Source organism: Perna viridis, chromosome 10 (genome assembly GCF_037379345.1).
Source record: "Perna viridis isolate PV_CMFRI_1.1 ecotype Kerala chromosome 10, ASM3737934v1, whole genome shotgun sequence".
NCBI lineage: Eukaryota > Metazoa > Mollusca > Bivalvia > Mytilida > Mytilidae > Perna > Perna viridis.
In genome coordinates, this window is record NC_142454.1 from 34,527,998 (window position 1) to 34,550,781 (window position 22,784).

The following is a 22,784-nucleotide window of genomic DNA, read 5'->3' on the forward strand; positions in this document are numbered from 1 at the left end:
GGATATGTTTTCTAATTGTTAACAATGAAAGATTGTTTACAATTAAAGATCTATGGATATTCTACTATGTGTTATATAAGTTGTTTATTAATGAATGCACTGTAGTGGTCTAGAAAGCTCTAGACAACTAGATGGTTTTAGACAATGCCCCGTTTTATCATATATAAGGAGTGAATCTGATTTAATAAATAAAACTTACTAACATATTAGAATTATTGTTTAGACATCTAGAGCCCATACAGAGATCAAGAAGTTCCAACTTGTGAAGTTTAGACTGGTAAGTTACTTTTGTGATTTTTGTTAACCTTTTTAATGGACTGGACTGAAGCTAAATTCATATTTAAATAAACCAAAAATGCAGTAACAGATCTGTAGCCAGAATATTTAAAAAAAAAGGGGGGGTCAATCTAGAATTTATAGAGTAAACCAGATTTAACTTTGTTTTATTAGTTTTTTACTCTTTTCTGCTTCAAAGTGGATTCGCCTTAACCCACCCCCCAACCCCGAATCCCTGCTTGCGGGTATGAGTAGTAGTATTAAAATGGCTATTCTTATCAATACATGTATCACCCATGCAAAATATCTATTTTGGATTTTAGAAAAAAATGATGGAAATTGTCTCCCTTGTGTTTCTGATTTTATTGACTGCATATTGCTATGTTAATTTATGTAAATATTTAAAGTTATTGATGTTGTTTAGTACTTTTTACTTTCACACAGTCTCAAAATATTTAGCATTTTCTATACAATAAGGATTAGGATTTAGACTTATTAATTGCTAGATATACTTTTTACTTGTTTGTCCAGGGAAGTGATAATTGGGGCTATTCATAATCTCCTTTGAGCAAGGTGTTAGATGTCAAAGGCCAATTAATTGGTTTTTACTTAGGTGTCAAGATTATAATTAAATTACGTAAAGCTGCTAATTTCTAAATGGTAACATAATTATCTTATTAAATTTATGGGTATTTAGTTATTCACAAAAGAGAGAGAAAGTACTTTAATTGTAAGAATAAATCAGAATGTATTTTTCTTATTTTCTTGAGAATTGGTTAACTGTTTATATAGGATCTATTAATATCTTTTATCATGTTTCTGAGTTACGTGACTTTTAATGACTATTTTTTCCAAGTAGGCGATATATTAAACATGCTTTAATATTTTTTTTTCAATTGAATTTGCCCAATTATTATTGTTCTTGTTAGGACTAATTCGGGGAAGGTCTATTTGAATAATATTCCCAAACAATATTATGCATTTATTTAAAGTGTCTATAGCAACATTTATATGGAAGTTATTTTTTAATATATCCAATATATTAAGATCAACTATAATGAACAACTCAACCGATGATTTTGAACCAACAACACACGATGTGTCATATGAATATTCAGAATGCAACCATGCATCTATATAATAACTGAATTATGTATTTCAGAAGAAAGCATCAAATTCATCAACCTCACAACTTCAAAGTGCAATAACAAGACTTACTGATGCAGTACGATACCGGTGTTCAGCCACACAAGACTTTCAATTGCCAAAGGAATTCTTGTACAGAGAGAAGAAAGTCAAACTTGATGGAGCTGAAAAATGTGAAAGGAAAACAAATTTAAAAAAAAAAGACAAAGAAAGGAGGAAAACGAGCTCGGCAAATTGATAGAGATAGAAAAAGGAAGGAAAGGCTTTCAAGACTTCAAAATATAAATGCTGGAAAAGAAGACCATTCTATCACTGAAGAGGATAATCCTAACAAAGCTAATCCATCACCATGGCAAAAACTGTATAAGTTACATGACAATTATAGAGTAATGAAAAAGAAATATGGGAAAGATCGATGTAACTTAGACTCCACATATAAACAGCAAAAAAAGGAAAATGCAAAAGATCGATATAAAACTAATAATTCTCAACAACAAGCAATGAAAACAAGAAGCAAAAAGGAATATGCAATAAATTTGTCACTTCAAGAGAAAGCTAAGTCTAACAGTAGAAATAAATATCGGTCCAATTTGCAATGGCAACTAGACGTGAAAGTGAAAAGTAGGACAAAATATCAATAAGATTTGGCATTTCAGCAGTCTGTGAAAGAAAGGAGTCGGACGAAATATAGTTCAGATTTGGTATTTCAACAGGTAGTAAAAGAAAAAAGTTGGACGAAATATAAATCAGATTTGGTATTCCAACAGGCAGTAAAAGAAAGAAGTCGAATGAAATACAGATAAAATTTGCTATTTCAGTATGCCGTAAACCAGGCAAGCATCAAGAAATATGCATCAGATACAGAATTCAAGGAAAAATTTAAAACTTTAAGTCTCATTAAGTACAGACAGAATGTATTATTTAGGGAAATATGAAACGATCCTTGAAACTGAAATATCATGACTTGATTATTAGAAGGAGGAAAGATGCATTGATTGAAGAGAAACGTCAAAACAGAAATACCAATGCCAATGGTCTGCATTTATGGTTTCAAGAGCAAGTTCGTGATGGCCCAAAATATGTCTGTACAGTGTGTCACAAATTCAAGTTCAAGAAACAAGTGATAACGTGCAATGACGAGACATATCTCAAAAAAGGAGGTAAGAGCTTTTCAATGGCAAATCTATGTAAAACTCGCAAATATTGCATGGATTGTACTGATGAGTGTGGCAAATATTGTACCAATATAACACACAAGTTATGGATTTGTTACACATTTCGTCGTCACCTTCTTAAGGGGGAAATGCCTGCTGATGCATACATTAATTGTCTTCAGTTACCAGAGATACAAAAAGACTTGAAAAGCTTGAATAGATTAGAAAGGCAACTAGTGTCTTTAAGAATATCTTTTATGAAATTAGTACAAGTTCCTAAGGAGGACAAAAGGGCATCGTTGGTCCCTATGTATCAATTCCCACTGATATTAAAAAAACAACAAATGTGTTTCCCAGAAGTGATGATGAGACAGGTGATCAGATGTAAGTTGAAGAGAAGGCCTGAATACAAAGGACATAGTCAGTACGAATTTGTTAGCACAAAAAGGATTTGTAAAGCCATAGAACAGCTGCAAGCAAATAATCCATTATACCAATGTGATATATCAGTCAATCAGGCCTGGGTAGATAGTAATCATGATCAAAATTGTACAAGTTCAACTGAAATCGAAAGTGATTCATCAGAGGTCCGAAATGATACAGATATGGCTGAAATTGAAACTGATGCACCAGAAGCTGAAAATAATACAGATGAGTTTGAAATTGACGAAGATGAATTAATTCACAATAAAGGTTTACCCTCAGATACATGTCTCCAGCCCGCTGACATAGGACAGGAAGTGCTTGATCAGCACTTTGAAGACATTTTCTGTGTTGCCCTGGGGAAAGCCAAAACACCAGTTGGTATGCTAACAGAAGAAAGAAATAAGGCAATGTCTTTCCCTGTTCAATTCCCAAAAGGTGTCTTTGGAACATATGATACCAAGAGGAAAGTTCGCATTATCCGTTCAAGGTACAATACTGACAGTAGATTTTTCAGTGACAACTCATACATATTTTATGCCCAGTATCTGTCAGAATTGGAATAGGTTATGTCTAAAGTGTCAATAGCCATGCGTAAAAGTAGTGGCAAAGAATCAGTCGGAAATTTCATTATTGCAAGTATGCTGACTGATAAAGACAAGCTCAAGATCTTTTGACTACTGACCAGTGTTTTAAATTTTTGACACCAATTAAAGGGACACCTCCATATTGGCAGTCAGCCTTAAAGGAACTAATGGCTATGATAAGACAGTTAGGAATCCCTACCTGGTTTGCTACATTCTCTGCTGCTGATATGAGATGGTCTGAAGTTCTACGGGTCCTTTCAGAACAACAAGGGTGTATTCAGTCTTTAGAAGACCTTGACTGGAATGGAAAGGCTGAAATCTTAAAAAAAAAAACCAATCCAGTAATGACTGCCACATTGTTTAATCACAGTTTCCATACCTTCCTGAAGGAAATAATCATAAAACGTGGAGTAGTAGGAAATGTTAAAGACCATTTCCATCGGATAGAATTCCAACAACGTTGTTCCCCTTGTGCTCACTGCCTGTTTTTGGATTTACGAGCTCCACAGATTGATCGGGATGAGGATCAAGCAGTCTGTGATTTCATCGATAAGTATGTTAGTTGCAAACTCCCAGACCGCACTGCTGACTCAGATCTGCAAGAAAAAGACACGAGTGTTCAGCAACATAGCAACCATCATTCAAAATCGTGCAGAAAAATGGGTACAAAATGCAGATTCAATTCCCACGACCACTATCAAAAAAGACCTTCATATCGATAGGACACAGTCTGACAGATCCATCTGTACTAATCTCACCCCAGGAACAAAAAGGAAATGCAAAAGCAGTTTTACAACGACTATGGAATGTTCTCAATGAAGAATTAGTTTTTAGTCTCCCAGTTTTTAGTGGAGTCCGAGTTGCTCATTTACTTTTGTTACTTTGTATGTATGATTTCAGTTATTTTATGTTCTTTGTTGTGTATGTCTGTTTTCCATGTCTGGTCTTTGTCCCTGGATTACATTCTTTTGATTACCGCTATAACCTTGGTTCCCTTGATTACTCTCTCTTACCATATAATATTACGACTGAAGCATAATTTGCTAGGCTGGAATCAACCAGGAAGACTTTGAACAAGCCTCAGATGCTTTAGTAAAGAAGACAACAATCACACTGAAACGCAACCCTGGTGATATATGGATTAACCAATACAATCCTGAACTCTTTCATTGCTGAAATGCAAACATGAATATCCAGTTCATTGCAGATGCCTATCAGTGTGTCTTGTATATAATGGCATACATCTCGGAAAGCGGAAAGAGAAATGGGTTTGGTCTTAGAAAATGCACGCAAGGAAACAGCAGAAGGAAATCTTGATGATCAAGCAACCATGAAAAAGATTGGAGGTGCATATTTCCGTCAGCGAGAGGTCAGTGCACAAGCGGCTGCATACAGAGTCAGTGGATTACATCTGAAATAATCATCGAGGAAGGTTCAATTCATTCCAACTGGTAATGACACAGTAAAAATGAGTCTTCCTTTAAACGTTCTAAAAAGGAAAGCTGAACTGGATGAAGATGACAATATCTAGATGACCTCTTTATATGAAAGGTATAAAGCTAGACCTGATACCATTGAAAGCATTTGTTATGCAACATTTTGTTCAGAGTTTCGTGTTTTATCAGCTTCACAAGTTCCAAAAAATCCTTCAAATTCTGGTGTTTTTAAACTCCAAAGAGATCTAGGATATATTCAGAAGGGTTCAAGGACAGAAGCCGCTGTTGTTCGTTACCTATGCTTTTCTTCTGAAAAACATCCTGAGAAACACTACCAGTCAATTCTTCAACTCTTTTGTCCCCATAGAAAAGACCAGCAGTTAAAACAAGACCGTTTTGAAACCTCTGAAGACATGTACAATTCAGGAGCTGTAGCAGTAAGTCCATCATGGGAGCCTCAGTTAGTAAAGACCATTGTAGATGGAAACAAAATGAAGTTTGAAAAAATGCTGAGGCTTTAGATGAAGCACAAGAGTCCATAGATAAACATTTGTGTCTTAGCTGTTGGTGACTTTTACCAGATTCCGCCAGTTATGCAAAAAAGTCTATTTGACCTCAGACCTGTATATTTCTCTTTATGGAGTGACAATTTCTCTATCATTGAGTTGACCGATATCATGAGGCAGAAAGATGATGTGATGTGTGCAAAAATGCTGAACAGGTTACGTGTAAAAAAGAAAAATGAAAGACTTTCGGAAGATGATAATAAAATGGTTGAATCGTGTACACACCACACAGTACCACCAGAAACACTCCAAATAGTCTCCACCAGAAATGAGGTAAACTCCCACAATAACACACTTATCAGTAAAGTTTGTGACTCGACAGAGACATTATTTGCCAAAGATTTCGACAAAGACCCACAAACTGGTAAGATAATTGCTAAAGAGGTGCCGTATGATACAACTCGAGACTATCTACCATCAAAGCTCTTGCTAGGAACACATGCCAGGGTCATGTTGATAAGGAATGTTGATATAGCAAATGGTCTAGTCAATAGTTTATTTGGGACTGTAGTAGAGTTGGCATTAAGAGATCCAGAAACCTCAGTTTCTCAGGCAGTGATTATGTTTGACAATGGCAATACTGGTAGTAATTCTTCTAACTGTCAGCCCATCACAATCCCTCGGTTTGGAGAAAATTTGAAAAACAGTGCTCTTCGTTACCAATTTCCTCTTCAACTAGCATGGGCCTGTACCACTCATAAGGTCCAAGGAGTAAAGCTGTTGTTTCATTAAAAAAGAAATTTGCTCCTGGCATGGCATATGTTGCATTAAGTCGTGTAACCTCTTTGGAAGGACTTGTCATACAAGATTACAACCAGGAAAAAAATTACTGTAATGAAGAGGTTACGGAAGCATTACAAAGAATGCCACAGTTTTTGTCCATGAAACCATCAGACCAGAGAACAAGTTTTTTCTATAGTACTACATAATGTTCAGGGATTAGTTCCACATTTTGAAGAAATCCGTTCGAACACCGACCTTTCAAATGTGGATGTTATATGTATGACTAAAACTTGGCTTGGAAAAAAAGCAATGAGCCCATCCCTTATGAACTATCGATTAATCTCTAAATAAAGATTTTCTTCTTACTCGTCCACAACCTATTTATTTGAACAACTTAAGAACAAGAAACATGGTGGAGTGGGAATCTTTGTCAAAGAAAAAAGAAATTGTGATCAAATTTCCCTTAATACAGTAACACAGAGTGCATTGGTTTATATGTGAAGACATTAAAACCCAAATTATTGCAATATACAGACCAGAAGCATACCCGAATTCTGTTTTCCTTGAGGAATTGAGTGAAGTTATTACATTAGTCATGAATGATGATGCATCTACTATCTTGCTGGAGGACTTATCTAAGTCTGTGTCATTAACACAAAACTTTATGGAACAGAAAGGTTTGTTTTGTTTGTTGGGGTTTAACGTCCGAGCAGCAATATTTCAGCTATATTCAGACGATGAACATGAAATTGGTGATAAAATGAACATGAAATGATGATGAAATGAAAAAGAGGTGGGACACAAGGACAAAGGGATCGACAAATTTTGATTGCCACTGGAAATAGGGAGAGGTGGGTAGGGTCGGGCAATTTAGCCTCCTGTGGCGGAGCCCTATGGTTCCTACTCCGGGAGAATATCACAGTAGGGTTCTTTAACGTGCGAGGAATGTGGCATCTTTCCCAACACGGTGCACTACTATGGTTTGCGGTCAGGTTTTCTGTATTATAGCCTGACAACCCCAGCATGTAACACGCCAGGGGTACCCCATTCAACCACCTGGGGCACACATCCCAGTTGCTCTGTGTTAGTCGCCTTTTACGACAAGCTTAGCGCTGCTGCAGGCCTATTCTTTTAACACCCGGACCTGCACGGAGCCGGAACAGAAAGGATTCAAGCAACTTGTACAGGCTCCAAGAACTGATGGCAACACTCTGATTGACCATGTTTACTTACATGGTGACCTAGACATCTCATCAGAGATTATACAAACATACTACAGTTACCACAACATGATCAAATTGAAGATATACAATACTATATAGAATGCATTCATTATTTTTTACACTTATTTTAGTATGAAATGATTGAAGTTTATAAAATGATAAAACAATCTCGGTCTAGTGCTTGAAAATACAATATTTATGATGACTTTTTAAATATTAGTAGTGATTGTGCTGCTCTGGACTTCCTTGTTTCATTTGCTAATTTTATACAGATAAATTTTGTATTAGCTGTATTAGCAATTGTATTGAACTGTTTAAGTAAGTGATCATAATAGTTTTAATGAATTAATGTGGATTGGATTGGCATGGCTATAGGAAAGTTGGTGGTCATGAGGGGTAAAACTTAAATCATAAAATATATAAAACTGGTATTCTTTTGTATTATTGAACAAAAATGAAAATAAAAAACAAAAACAAAAACAAAAATAAAATTTGTGTACTTTTATTCCAAGGGGCGACATCAGCTATTGCTTGCAATGGCAATTCCAGTTATTATTTTTCTTCCAATGAATTTTGTCCGGAGTTTTTAGAAAGGATCACTGAAGGGAATGAATTGAAACTTGGTATGGAGGTAGATGGTATTGAGAAGGGGTTTTGGCGAAAAAAATGGCCCCATTTCCATGGAAACGTGAAAAGTTCATAATGTAGGACATTGCAATATCTCTGAGACCTATAGTTTTGAATGACGGTACAGGCACACACCGCTGCCATGATGGTTCACCTTCACATATTGATTTAAGCTTAACATCTCCTCTTTTGGCGAACAATTCATCCTTTTATGTGCATTCTGACTCCTTAGGTTCATATCATTTTCCTATTTTGACCACTTTATATGCCAAACCTATCAAGACAAATATCTGCACAGCCAAACGTTGGCAATTTCATAAAGCAGATTGGCAACTTTTTTCAACTTTATGTCAAGATGTCGATCCTAATGACATCATTAGTCAAAATATTGATTTCTTTAATCAAAACTTATGTCAAGCAATTACAAATATAGCAGATGTTGCAATACCAAAAACCAACGGCACTGTTCATGAAAGGGTAAACTGTCCGTGGTGGACTCAACAATGCACTGACGCCAAAAAAGAAAAACGTAATAACGAACGTATTTTCGTTAGGTCAAAATCATAAAATGATCACCAAGAATATAAAAAAGAACTTAAGTCATTTAAAAAAAACTATAGAAAAATGCTAGAAAAGACTATTGGCAAAACTGTTGTTCCAAATTGAACCACAAGTCCAACGTAAAATAAGTATGGGCTGTGGTTAAGGGCCTAAAAGGTAACAGGGATAGCAATATAACACTTTCTGCTGATAACTTTCAAGCAGTTTCCAATAAGGACAAAGCAAATATTTTGGCTCGCACATTTGCTATCGCATCAAGTGACCAAAACCTTGATCCGGAATTCAAAGTTCAAAAGAACAATTTTGAAGCTTCCAATCCAATTCATAAAGATAACTGTCACGCTAACAATCAATCAAAATACAATCTACCCTTTACAATAGAGATGTGTAAAATAGTTACAAATAAAAAAGCGTCAGCACCAGGTGACGACAGAATATCATATGAAATGTTTAAACATATGCCCGAAAATATGCTAAAATTGCTTTTAGATTTGATAAATAAAATTTGGAAAAGTAGTAAATTACCAGATTCATTGAAGCAAGCCAACATTATTCCTATTCCTAAGCCTAACAAAAATAAATCTGATCCAAAATCATACCGTCCTATTTCTTTAACCTCTAATCTTTGTAAACTTGTGGAAGGTGTGGTTAATGAAAGACTCAAATTTCTTCTGAAAGAGAAAAATATAAAGATACGCAAAGCGGCTTTAGGCAGGGTCGGTCTACTCTAGACCATTTGCTAACGCTTGAGGATGATATCAGAAAGGCTAAAGTTAAAAAACAACATCTTTTAGCAGTTTTCCTAGACATTGAAAAGGCATTTGACCTAGTTTGGAAACCAGGATTGTTATATAAATGCAAATCATATGGCATCAATGGGAATATTTTTAACTTCATAGCTGATTTTCTCCAAGATAGAAAAATTAAAGTAAAAGTTAATCAAGAAGAATCAGATCAATTTGAGTTAGATAATGGTACTCCTCAAGGTATCGTTATAAGCCTTACACTATTTAATATCATGATAGATGTCTTGGTTTCCAAATCTCAAAACGCCACTTCATCACAATTTGTAGACGACAGTGCCATGTGGTTAAGGGACTATGATCTTAAAGCTCTTACTCGAAAAATGCAGCTAACCCTTAACAGCATTAGTAAATGGTAAAAAACGGGGCTTTCAAATATCCCAAAGCAAAACAGTGGGAATTATTTTTGGTGATAAAAAAGATATCTCTGTCATCTTATTTTTAGACAATAAACCAATCTCATTTCAAACACATCAAGTTTAGGTCTCATTTTTGACAAACTTCTTACATGGAATAAGCATGTGCAATATTTAGAAGAAAGATCAAAACCAATGTTGAACTTACTGACATATGTTAAAGCAAATAACCCTTACTATTGCTTTACCGGTCTCTATTTAGGTCAATTCTAGACTACGGTTGTCAAGCATTTAATTCTGCCCTTCCAAATGTTAAAGAAAAAACTAGACCGCATTCAATCTAGGGGATTTAAATTGTTCTAGGGGCAATCAAATCAACACCTTTAGAAAAAGTTCTAGCAAAAGCAGGTGAATTCCCTTTACAGCTCAGAGGAGATCAACTGAGTCTTAAATATTATGCCAGATGCAAACAAAATTCTTCAAATCCAGCCAATAAGATAACCGAACAATGCTCGGAATATACTAAAAAGATATTCACGTAAGTGGAAAAAATGACACTCATATGGTTTCAGAGTACGTCAATTTCTCTAAGAGAATAATTTTGACACATTAGATATTGTTCAAAACAAACAACCAAAACATACCCCCTGGATAATTGGTACGGCTTAACACATCCGAGTGTATTAAAAAACAGGTGGACAAAAAAGACAATCCACATTTGATTAAATCAGCTGTTATGCAAATTATAGATGAAAAATATAGAAACTTTTTAAAACTATATACAGATGGCTCCAAGGATCCTGCTTCTGGTAAAACATCAAATGCATTCTTTATCCCTGGTAAAAGAGTATCTATCATTATCTACTCGGTTGACAGATATTTCCGTTTATTCAACGGAAATGACTGCAATATCGCTTGCGTTAAAATGGATAATAGTTCAAAATTATCAGACAAAAACATTGTCATCCTCACGGATTCTTTTACTTCTTTTCAATCTATTAAAAATAATAAATCTAGCAGACCAGACTTGTTAAATTCTATTCAACTATGCACAAAATTTCTAAAACAGAAAAATATAAGTGTAATTATAGAATGGATTCCGGCATATGTCGGTATTCCGGGTAATGAAATAAGCGACAGATTAGCTAAACAAGCTCTATCAAACCCTACTAATGGTGTCAAAATTGGGTTAAATTCAAAAGAATTTATTTCTATTATTTCCAAAATCTTTAAACAAAAATGGCAGACAAGCTGGGAAAATTCGAATCACATTTGGCATAAACAGATAAAACCTAATGTTAAAGAAAAACCAGCTTTTTACAGTGTTAAAAGACATCACGCAAAAACAATTACTAGACTCAGTCTGGGCACAACCATGCTACCAGGTCAAATAGGAAAATATGTTAAAGATATATCAGCTGTATGCCAAAAATGTCTCCACACTCTTTCGGACCTAAACCTTCTTAACCCACCAAAATCAGTTCAGCAACAAGTCTGGTCAGCATTAGCGCAATTTATTTCAGTCAATGATTATCATAATAAAATATAGCATACTTTTGTTTAAATTACGGTAATTATCCTTAAATAACTTAAAGCCCTATATATATATATTTTTTTTCTTTTTATTTCAACTTGGATAATCCACACCCTATATATCAAGTGTAGTTGCACTGATTTCAGCCGAGCAGTTTCAGGTGGTCGTGCGACACACTTATAAATATATAGGGTCAATATCTAATGCAATGAAAACATAACCAACATATTCATACAGTACCATAAATCTTAAATAATATCTTCTTTCATTTTTCAATAAAAAACAAAATAATAAATAATTGTATTAAAATAAAATTAATCACCTGATATAGGGTTCCACAATGCAATATATTTATACACATAGTCTCTCATTTTATTTATTTTTTACTTTTGTACACATATGCTTATGAAACATATCTACCGCGCCGATAGCTCCAGTCGTGTGTAGTATAATGTCGCGTGCGTTCTTCTTAAAAAAACTTCCTGTTTATACATAGTCCTACTCAAAAAAAAAAAAATTATTTTCCTTATTTTACTATCTTTTATCTTACTACTTTGGCTTATAAATACATTTTATATTTGTTTGTTTGGCTAAACTTTTGGCTGTTCTCAAGTCCACCTGTAAATTTTGGATTCACATTTACACTTGTTAAATTCTAAAAGTTGACCAATCTAACCAATGATAAACAATCCAGTTTCCAAACTTATTAAAAAAAAATTGGTCAACACATTCACCGGAAGCATGAGCTGCAACGGTCTCGTGTGGCGTTAGTAAAACTGCGTACTAACGTCGTGTGCTAGCACGGTAAAATCCGGGAACTACGCCCGGCTAGACAAGGCAGTCTAAATTTACATACACTTTTTGGCTCGGCATAAATTTTTCGGCATTCAAAAAAAGCATACACCTTTGGTAACTAAAACTCTAACATAATCAATTTTTATTAAATTTGCCCTTCACCTTTCGATATTCACCAAACCACACCCATTTGACTCCAAAATGCATACACTATTTGGCAAACTAAATCATACATGTCTTCCGTCCTCTGGATCCGACTAGTTGTCCTTGACTCTTTTCCATCCAACTTGGCATTTTCCTCCTTTACATGGTCCATTTTAAAATTTAAAATTTCATTTTTACTATTTACTGTTTAATTTATAACATTTACTGTTATATTACCTTTTATTTTATTTTATTTTATTTCATTTTATCTTTTTTTTTTGAACTTATTATTTCTTTTTTATTATTATTATTTTTTTAAATACAATTTAAATAAATAGCGAAATTATTTAAAGCCCACCAAATTGGGCCGTCCGTGCGAGACCCGACAGGGTAGTCAAGGACGATAAAAACCCCCTTAGTTAGTTTATCACTTAGTCAGTCTGTAGTCGCCGGATGATAAAGAAGACAGATTTTTGAAGTACGTAGTAAACGTTACATTTGCAGGGTAATTCTGAAAAAAAAGAATTACAGTGTGTAATTCTGAATTAGAATTTCTGAAGTGTTTCTGTGTAAAGAACAAGAAATTAGACAACACATTTTATCATTGCTGAAGACGCATTGGACACGTCTGAGTCGTGGCATAAAGCGTACCTTTATAAGTGCAGCGGCTATTTAGAGTAAGCGACCTCTGTTTACAGCGGCTACAGAATCGACCACACACCAGTAATTGACCTTATAACGTTGCTTTTCAAGTAAGTTACCACTACTTAGATCATTAGGTTACGCACTGGTATTGAACCATTGCTGATAAAACCACGCATTTGTTTTGCGTGTTGTGCTAGTCAAGAAAAAACATATGATAACTGTACAATACATACATGCGTTGTGTCCGTGGCCCATCTCGTTAAATCCCGTGCGTTGGTCTATGGCATTAAGTTAATCATTGGTATTGTGCAATGGTAATTTTCATTTTATCACACGCTATATTACAATGCCGTCGCTGTATCCAGAGATATAACTCTGGTACGAACCCCAGAGCGCTTTGAACACTTACCCCCGGTACTAATCGGAATTTCCTCTGACCCTGCAACCCTCCTCTTTTTTATTTGGATATTGATATGTCGGGTTGGGGTCAGAACGATGTGCAATACAACAAGTTTTAGCGGTACCTGGAATGGAAGGGTAGCAGGGACATAATTTTTCAGCGGAATTTTGAAATATTCTGTTAGATCCCGGTTTTAAAAATCGTTTTTGCTCCGTTCCGTTCCCAAGGTTACAAGTTCCGCCTACTCTCTATTACGGTTCAAAATGTCAACAAAACAGGGTCTCTCGTGGAAAACTATCGAAACTTCAATAATAAATGTAATTTTTGTAGCAAATTTGCTATCAACATACAGGAAAATGATTCTGGAATCGAACTAGGTAGGTGTGACATGCACAATTTCAACTTGAAAGTCGTTACAAGCGGTTGAAGGGCGATACTCCGCGGTACCGCAAAATCTTCAACTTTTTGTATGGCACATCGTTCTGACCCCAACCCAACATATCAATATCTAAATAAAAAAGAGGAGGGTTGCAGGGTCAGAGGAAATTCGGATTACCCCGGTACGTGACAGTACCCATTTTTTACACCGGAAATTGGAACATCATATACCTGGAAAACCGCTGATCAGAATTTGACGAAACTTTGTGTACAGATTAAGCTCAATAGTCCACGAACAATTTTTTATCACAATTTATGCATGATTATCATGCAAAAAGACTTTAATTTTATATTTATCCAAAATATACAAATAACCTCCAAAAAATACCAGGAAGAATACTAAATATATCAGAGAGTTTATTTTTATATTATTGAATGATTAAACATACACTTATGATTGGTGCCATTTTAACTATATACAGGTGTCATTTTGACCAAGTGCCATTTTAACCAGGTGCCATTTTAACTTCACATATGCCATTTTGACCAAGTGCCATTATGACTAGAATTCAAATATACGACAAACGCAATGACTTTTCATTCCGTATTGTCAACTTTCCTTTCATCTGTGGCAACATCCCTTCAGCACCAGCGTATGGAGTTTTCATATCACAACTTATACGTTATGTCAGAGCTTGCTGTAAATATTCAGATTTTTTGTATCGCTAGACTTCTTACAATTAGGCTTCTGGAACAGGGTTATGTTGCTACAAGATTGAATTCATCACTACAGAAGTTTTATGGTCGATGTCGTAAACAGGTATATCGTTAAGGTGTATCCATTTGCCCCATGAAAACTGATTTGTTCAACGTGTCATAGTTTTCCTTTCCTCTTTCGTCTACCCAGGATTTTGACTTTTTATGAGCAATACGGTAGGTGTTTCTAGAAAAGCAAAGGACGCTTACCTTACCGGTGAACCTGGTCCATGCTCCGAGTTTTTAGTGGAGTCCGATTGCCCATTTACTTGTGTTGTATGGCAAGCCAAAGTGGACAAAAATGAGCATTTCTAATATTAAAAAGTGATTTTTTAATATTAACAAATTCATTTTCTAATATTACAAATTGGATTTGTTATATCACAAAACACTTTTTTTTAATATTAAAAAAAAAACATTTTTTTATATTAAAAATTCAGTTGAATTTCTAATAATAAAAAACTATTTTTGAATATTAGAATTTGATTTTCTAATATTAGAAAATGGATTTGTTGTATTCAATGACGATATTATGGCAAGCCATATTGGAGTTTTCCAGTAGTTCCGTCCCCAAGTCGTTCCGGCCTCGGTCGTTCCGGCCCCAAATCGATCCGGCCTCATTTTAAAAGTCGTTCCGTCCCCAAAATAAAAATATTTAATTTTACCAATTAGTCAGTGAATTTAGATAAATTATTTGAGATTTTACCGAAGTCGCATATTTTTTATAAAGATTAGTCAACAAATGTGTATTCATAATGTTTCCGTCAAGAACCATAGACATTGTTTTTGTAATGTTTTACCACATTATTTCATAATTAAGAGCATTAATAAAGATTAAGAGAATAATCAGATGTAGTGATTAATTAGTTACTTATGCACTGCCAATTATAAATGATTTAATTAATAAATTGATGATTAAAGAATGAATCAAAAATTGATTGGCGGTAATAATTTTTGATGATTTAATTGATTGGCGGTAATAGTTTTTGATGATACATTTTGATTGGATTATGTCTTTGATGGTAAATTTCACTTGTTTTTACAATTAGTTTTTATAAAAACATATGCCCAAGCTGAGAAAAAAAAACAACTCACATGTCAGGTCTATATAAATAACAACCGAATCTTAGTTTTTCATTATTTAAAAAAAAAAAAAAACGTTATTCATGATGTATCCTTGTGTAGTTTGTACGACAGAAGTAAGACAACATGCCTTGTCGTGGGACTCTTGTTCCAGATGGCAACATCGAAAATGTGGCCTGAACGACTTTTCTGTTGTTGTATTCAGTTCTTTCATGATCATTCAATATCGTCTTGTTTCCAAATGATACATATCAACAACAAAAAACTGGGGCCGGAACGACTTTTTTGTTGTTGTATTCAGTTCTTTCAGTATTGGTGGTCATGATCATTCAACATCGTCCTGTTTCCAAATGATACATATATACAATAAAAAACTGGGGCCGGAACGACTTTGGATAAAAATCAATATATTGTTATATTGGAAAATGAATTTCTAATATTACAAAATCATTTTTTAATATTAGAAATTCAATTTGTAATATTAAAAATTCATTTTCTAATATGACAAATTACTGATTTAGTAATATTATAAAATATCACACATTTTGTAATATTACAAATTGAATTTGTAATATTAGAAAATGAATTTGTTATATTTGAAAATGTATTTGTAATATTAGAAAATCAGTCACATTTTTTAATATTACAAATTATTTTCTAATATTAAAAAATCGTAACTGAATACAACAAATCCATTTTCTAATATTAAACAATCAATTTCTTGAAAAATCGTTTGTTAATGTTAGAAATTCAATTGAATTTTTAATATTAAAAAAGTTTTTTGTGGTATTAAAAATCTAATTTGTAATATCAGAAAATGAATTGGTAATATTAAAAAAAAATTATTTTTTAATATTAGAAAAAATCATTTTTTAATATTAGAAAATACTTATTTTCTAATATTACAAATTTATTTTCTAATATTACAAATTTATTTTCTAATATTACAAATTCATTTTCTAATATTAAAAATTCATTTTCTAATATTACAAATTCCTGATTTAGTAATATTATAAAATATCATACATTTTGTAATATTAGAAAATCAGTCACATTCTTAAATATTACAAAATGACATGTTTAATTATGTGAGGCCAAAGTGGACAAAAATGAATTTTTAATATTAGAAAATCATTTTTTTAGTATTAGAAAAGATTTTTTAATATTATAAATTCATTTTGTAATATTAAATATTCATTTCGTAATATTAAACATTCATTTTCTAATATTACAAATTTCTGATTTAGTAATACATTGTTGTATTATAAAATATCACAAATTTTGTAATATTACAAATTGAATTTGTAATATTAGAAAATGAATTTGTAATATTAGAAAATCAGTCACATTTTTTGATATTACAAAATGATTATCTAATATTAAAAAATCACAACTGAATAAGACAAATCCATTTTCTAATATTAGAAAATCAATTTCTTATATTAAAAAATTGTTTTATATTGAATTGAAAAAAGTGTTCTGTGATATTAGATCTCTAATTTGTAATGTCACAAAACACTTTTTTAATATTAAAAATTCAATTGAATTTCTAATATTGGAAAGCGAGTTTTTAATATAAGAAATTGATTTTCTAATATTAGAAAATGGATTTGTGGTATTCAGTTGCGAATTTTTATATTAGAAAATCATTTTGTTATATGGCAAGGCAAACTGGACAAAAATGAGCATTTTCTAATATTGAAAAATGATTTTAATATTACAAATTAGATTTCTTATATCACAAAACACTTTTTTATTATTAAAAAATAATTTTTTTAATATTAAAAATTCAATTGAATTTCTAATATTAAAAAAACTATTATTGAATGAGTAATCAAGGGAACCAAGGTTATAGCGGTAATCAAAAGAGCGCAACCCAGGGACAAAGACCAGACATGGAAAACAGACATACACAACAAAGAACATAAAGTTACTAAAATCATTCATACAAAGTAACAAAAGTAAATGAGCAACTCGGAAATTGATTTTCTAATATTAGAAAATGGGTTTGTCATATTCAATGATGATTTTTTTAATATCAGAAAACCATTTTGTAATATTAAAAAATGTAATTGATTTTCTAATATTACAAAGTCATTTTCTAATATTAGGAAGTCATTTTCTAATATTACAAATTCCTGATTTAGTAATATTATAAAATATCATACATTTTGTAATATTAGAAAATCAGTCACATTCTTAAATATTACAAAATGACATGTTTAATTATGTGAGGCCAAAGTGGACAAAAATGAATTTTTAATATTACAAAATCATTTTTTTAGTATTAGAAAAGATTTTTTAATATTACAAATTCATTTTGTAATATTAAATATTCATTTCGTAATATTAAATATTCATTTCGTAATATTAAAAATTCATTTTCTAATATTACAAATTCCTGATTTAGTAATACATTGTTGTATTATAAAATATCACAAATTTTGTAATATTACAAATTGAATTTGTAATATTAGAAAATGAATTTGTAATATTAGAAAATGAATTTGTAATATTAGAAAATCAGTCACATTTTTTGATATTACAAAATGATTATCTAATATTAAAAAATCACAACTGAATAAGACAAATCCATTTTCTAATATTAGAAAATCAATTTCTTATATTAAAAAATTGTTTTATATTGAATTGAAAAAAGTGTTCTGTGATATTAGATCTCTAATTTGTAATGTCACAAAACACTTTTTTAATATTAAAAATTCAATTGAATTTCTAATATTGGAAAGCGAGTTTTTAATATAAGAAATTGATTTTCTAATATTAGAAAATGGATTTGTGGTATTCAGTTGCGAATTTTTATATTAGAAAATCATTTTGTTATATGGCAAGCCAAACTGGACAAAAATGAGCATTTTCTAATATTGAAAAATGATTTTAATATTACAAATTAGATTTCTTATATCACAAAACACTTTTTTAATATTAAAAAATAATTTTTTAATATTAAAAATTCAATTGAATTTCTAATATTAAAAATTCAATTGAATTTCTAATATTAAAAAACTATTATTGAATGAGTAATCAAGGGAACCAAGGTTATAGCGGTAATCAAAAGAGCGCAACCCAGGGACAAAGACCAGACATGGAAAACAGACATACACAACAAAGAACATAAAGTAACTAAAATCATTCATACAAAGTAACAAAAGTAAATGAGCAACTCGGAAATTGATTTTCTAATATTAGAAAATGGGTTTGTCATATTCAATGATGATTTTTTAATATCAGAAAACCATTTTGTAATATTAAAAAATGTAATTGATTTTCTAATATTACAAAACCATTTTCTAATATTACGAAGTCATTTTCTAATATTACAAATTCAATTTGTTATATTACAAAATGTGTGATATTTTATAATATTACTAAATCAGGAATTTGTAATATTAGAAAATGAAATTGTAATATTAGAAAAGAAGTGTTATCTAATATTTAAAAAAATGATTTTTTTTAATATTACAAATTCATTTACTAATATTACAAATTCAAATTGTAATGTTACAAAATGTGTGATATTTTATAATAATACCAAATGAGGAATTTATGATATTAGAAAATGAATTTTTAATATTACAAAATGAATTTCTAATATTGAAAAATCTTTTCTTGTGTTAAAAAAATGATTTTGTAATATTAAAAATTCGTTTTCTAATATATCAAAATATTGATTTTTGTCCACTTTGGCTTGCCATAGTGTTGCTTTGTATGTATTATTATGGTTGTTTTAACGTGTTCTTTGTTGTGCGAGTCAATTTTCCATATATATCTGGTCTTTGTCCCTGGATTGCATTCTTTTAATTTCCGCTGGAATCTTGGTTCCCTTGATTACTCCTACCGCGAATTTCAATGCTTACTATTCATTTTTTTCTTAACCTTAATAGTAAAAACCAACATTCAGTTTTGAGAAATAATTGTTTTGTGTGAAACGGATTAACATTTTTTTGAAAACAAAACCCACTGCTTTTGCACCCTTTTAAAACGCGGAAGTCGAAGAAGTCATTCTGGTCTCAATACGTAATTTCACACATGTCTTACTGGCCTCATTTGACCTAATTTGTGTGTCATTCAATATATTTCCCGATTTGTTTACAGATGTCGCTACTTGGAAAAATGTGGTCACATGTCTGTTTACGTCACAGAGAAAAACATTGTAATGTTATTCAGGGACATTGAGCCTATGGAATTTGGATATGTTTCATCAAAAATACGGACTGTGTTTATTTATTTTGAGATAATATAGTGTATTTCATACATAAGATACATTTTTCTTCTAGGATATTTTTCTTTTAAGGTAGAAATATGCATTTATTTGGGATCAACAATCGACAAATTTATTCTCATGATAGCGCTACAAGATGGTGGCCATGTTTGTTATGTATTGCATTGTTTTGTTTAACATTTTCTTCTACATCTGCAGCTAGTCAGAAAGATTCCGGTAATAAAGATCACTATTTCAAAGCTAAAGTAAATATGACATATTTCGATACTCAAAAGAATAAGTGGATTTCTGAATGGAAGGATTTTCAGAGCGGTTATTACGTCACGAATGGTAAATTAGGTCCGGAGTCTGCTGAAGTCATTCATGTATTGACAAAAAATAACACATCCGACGGGTGCACGGAAATCGTCAACGCCCCTGTAAATAAGTCATGGATAGCGTTGATCGAAAGAGGCGATTGTAAATTCTCACAAAAATTGAGAAATGCCCAGAAATTCAATGCATCAGCGATCGTCTTTTACAATAATGAAACCCACAAAGAGCACTTAGGAAAAGTTGTCTATCCTGATATAGGAAATTCTATCGGTAAGAATGATAATGAATTTTAGTATAGGTATTGTTAATGTTGTTCATTTTGGTTCACTATTAAGCCTCCAGAACCCCCCTCTTACCCGCTGCAGACAGGCCTGTAGATATTTATCACAGTAATTACATGTAAATCAAACTTCATTTAACAATTGAATAGCATTTCATGTGTTTTTAATGTAACATACATGTACATTTGTATGTAGAATGCAATTTAGAGTAGAGATACATGTACATGTGTATTACGCTTTCTATGAATTCAGAGAGGGAGTAACAATTTACTAATGAGTTAAAGCTAGAAAGCCAATAATCTATACATGTACTGCAGTATAATCAAGTATGAAACTTAAAACTATGTTCTAGTTGCAACTAATCAGAAAAAAAGAGAGGAGATAATAGAAAATTATTTCAAATTGTTTTTTTTACAAATGTATGTTTGGCCATGCTTTTTGACCAAATTATGCATTGGAAATTGCTTTCTTTTAAAAAAGACGAAAATTACACACATTTAAATTGTGTGCATATTGTAATATCAGACCAAAATGTGATATGCATTTTTGTTGGGTCAAAATTGACAATGCCAAATACATCTATTCTGTACAGAATACATTGTAGATGTATTTGTCATATTTTTGACAAGGAAATGGTGTCCAGACCAAAAATACTACTTCATATTTGGTGAATACATGTACATTCATAATAACATACATTTTAGTTTATCATACATGTACATGAACACATGTACATGTATGTAAGAAATATAAAGTAGACATACATGTACAAATAAGTAGTTTTCAGGGTGTAAATATGTTAAAAAAAAACAACCAAATTTACAATTTTCAGTACATTACAGGTACCATTACAGTACGCTCAGGGACTCACCCACCCATCTGGGACATCGCGTAATCTGGTGGTTGATTGTTTAAGGATAATCACTGACCTGGGTGTGAAATTCACCCAGCATTGTGAAGTTATCTCGTTGATCTCCGCTGACATTATGGATGTTTACATGTAGTACCTGAGCTCCCAGGTCACTGACTTCCAAAATTCATTGGGACCCTGGAAAATCACAACGGGAGTTGGGGGACCTGTGAAAATTCTTAATCCAATCGCCGAAATCTATACTAATAACATGAGTCATTACTTACTTTGTCCAGATTTAATCCAAGTGGGCACCACAGTGGTCTGCACAATAAAAAAGCGGTTGAGACTATTAGCAAGATGGTATTAACGATTGACAAATATAATGTGAAAATCGTAAAAAAAAAAATAACTGTCCTGTATTGAGTTATAATTAATTGCAGTCCATTTGATGACCAGACACGCATCAGAGACAAGTAAATAAGTGTTCATTTAAATATCTGAAAATAGACAACTACATGTATACATGTGCGAGGTTCATGAAGGAATTTTTTTTCTACAGGAGTAAACATCGATTGGCATCAGTGAAAATTTGAAATTGTTTTTATCATTATAATAAAGATATACTTGTACATGTAGGTTGTATTTGAAACAGACTTTAAATAAGAAATGTCTCAGAGTTGACTTGAATAATTTTTATTGCTTGAAAAAGATCGGCTGAGGTCGCTGTCTCGTCCTTGTATGAACAATGTATTGTAAGTTATATAATTATTGCTGACAATGTTTGCAGTCCTGATTAAGGGCTTCTACTTAAAAAATTCTATTTTAGACATTATATGCATGTAGATGTCTTGGGACCTGTAATTAGTTTCTTTTATTTCTGGAAAAGCCGTTCAATTATTAAAGCTATCGGAAACTAAAAGCTTCACCAGACTGTTTTTATAAGTCTGTCACTCGAATCAAATTACAACAATCAGTACTTTCAAAGTGTTTTGTTTATAATTATTAATAGTAATTATCAATTTAAAAGTGCAAAAATGTCAAAAGATTGCATCATTTGATAAAAATACGAAGTAATATTTCTACTTGATACCTCCCACTCATAATTTGGACATAGCTGTAAATAAAAAATAACAAATCAACAAATGATAAACATGTACAAAATTTAAAAAAAAATGGATGATGCTGAATTTTTTATGGCATGACTATTTTTGTCTCAACTTGAGTGCTCTGAATTACAAAATGTACCTGAGAAACAGAAGCAGAATATATATATCATATCTTACAATAAATAAATTCCCTGTTATGCCTCATTGAAGTTTATGACTATTACAATATACAAATGGTGGGTGTTGGTTAGGTGGAATCTGGGTGTTAAACACTCAATATGTTGGTGTAACACCAAGTTCCACTCAGTTCGGACTTCAGTGTTAGAGAACCATTCCACTGTTGAGTGTAGTGTACAATTGTATGACATCATTA

General features: G+C 32.1%; 2 protein-coding genes across 2 annotated transcripts in view; both read left to right on the forward strand.

Moving 5' to 3' along the window:
* Nucleotides 1-168: 168 nt before the first annotated feature.
* Nucleotides 169-7,293, forward strand: LOC148605548 (ATP-dependent DNA helicase PIF1-like). Its single transcript, XM_088547596.1, has 3 exons — nt 169-277; nt 1,439-6,290; nt 6,326-7,293. The coding sequence occupies exons 2-3, from the start codon at nt 5,616-5,618 to the stop codon at nt 6,515-6,517; spliced, it is 867 nt and encodes a 288-aa protein (XP_088403722.1). The 5' UTR covers nt 169-277; nt 1,439-5,615; the 3' UTR covers nt 6,518-7,293.
* Nucleotides 7,294-19,772: 12,479 nt separating this feature from the next.
* The window catches only part of LOC148605549 (RING finger protein 150-like), a 30,193-nt gene continuing 27,181 nt past the window's right edge, over nt 19,773-22,784 (forward strand). The window contains exon 1 of the mRNA XM_088549949.1: nt 19,773-20,441. Coding sequence (XP_088406075.1) covers nt 19,937-20,441 — 505 coding nt within the window. The 5' untranslated portion in view covers nt 19,773-19,936. The remainder of the gene's footprint in view (nt 20,442-22,784) is intronic.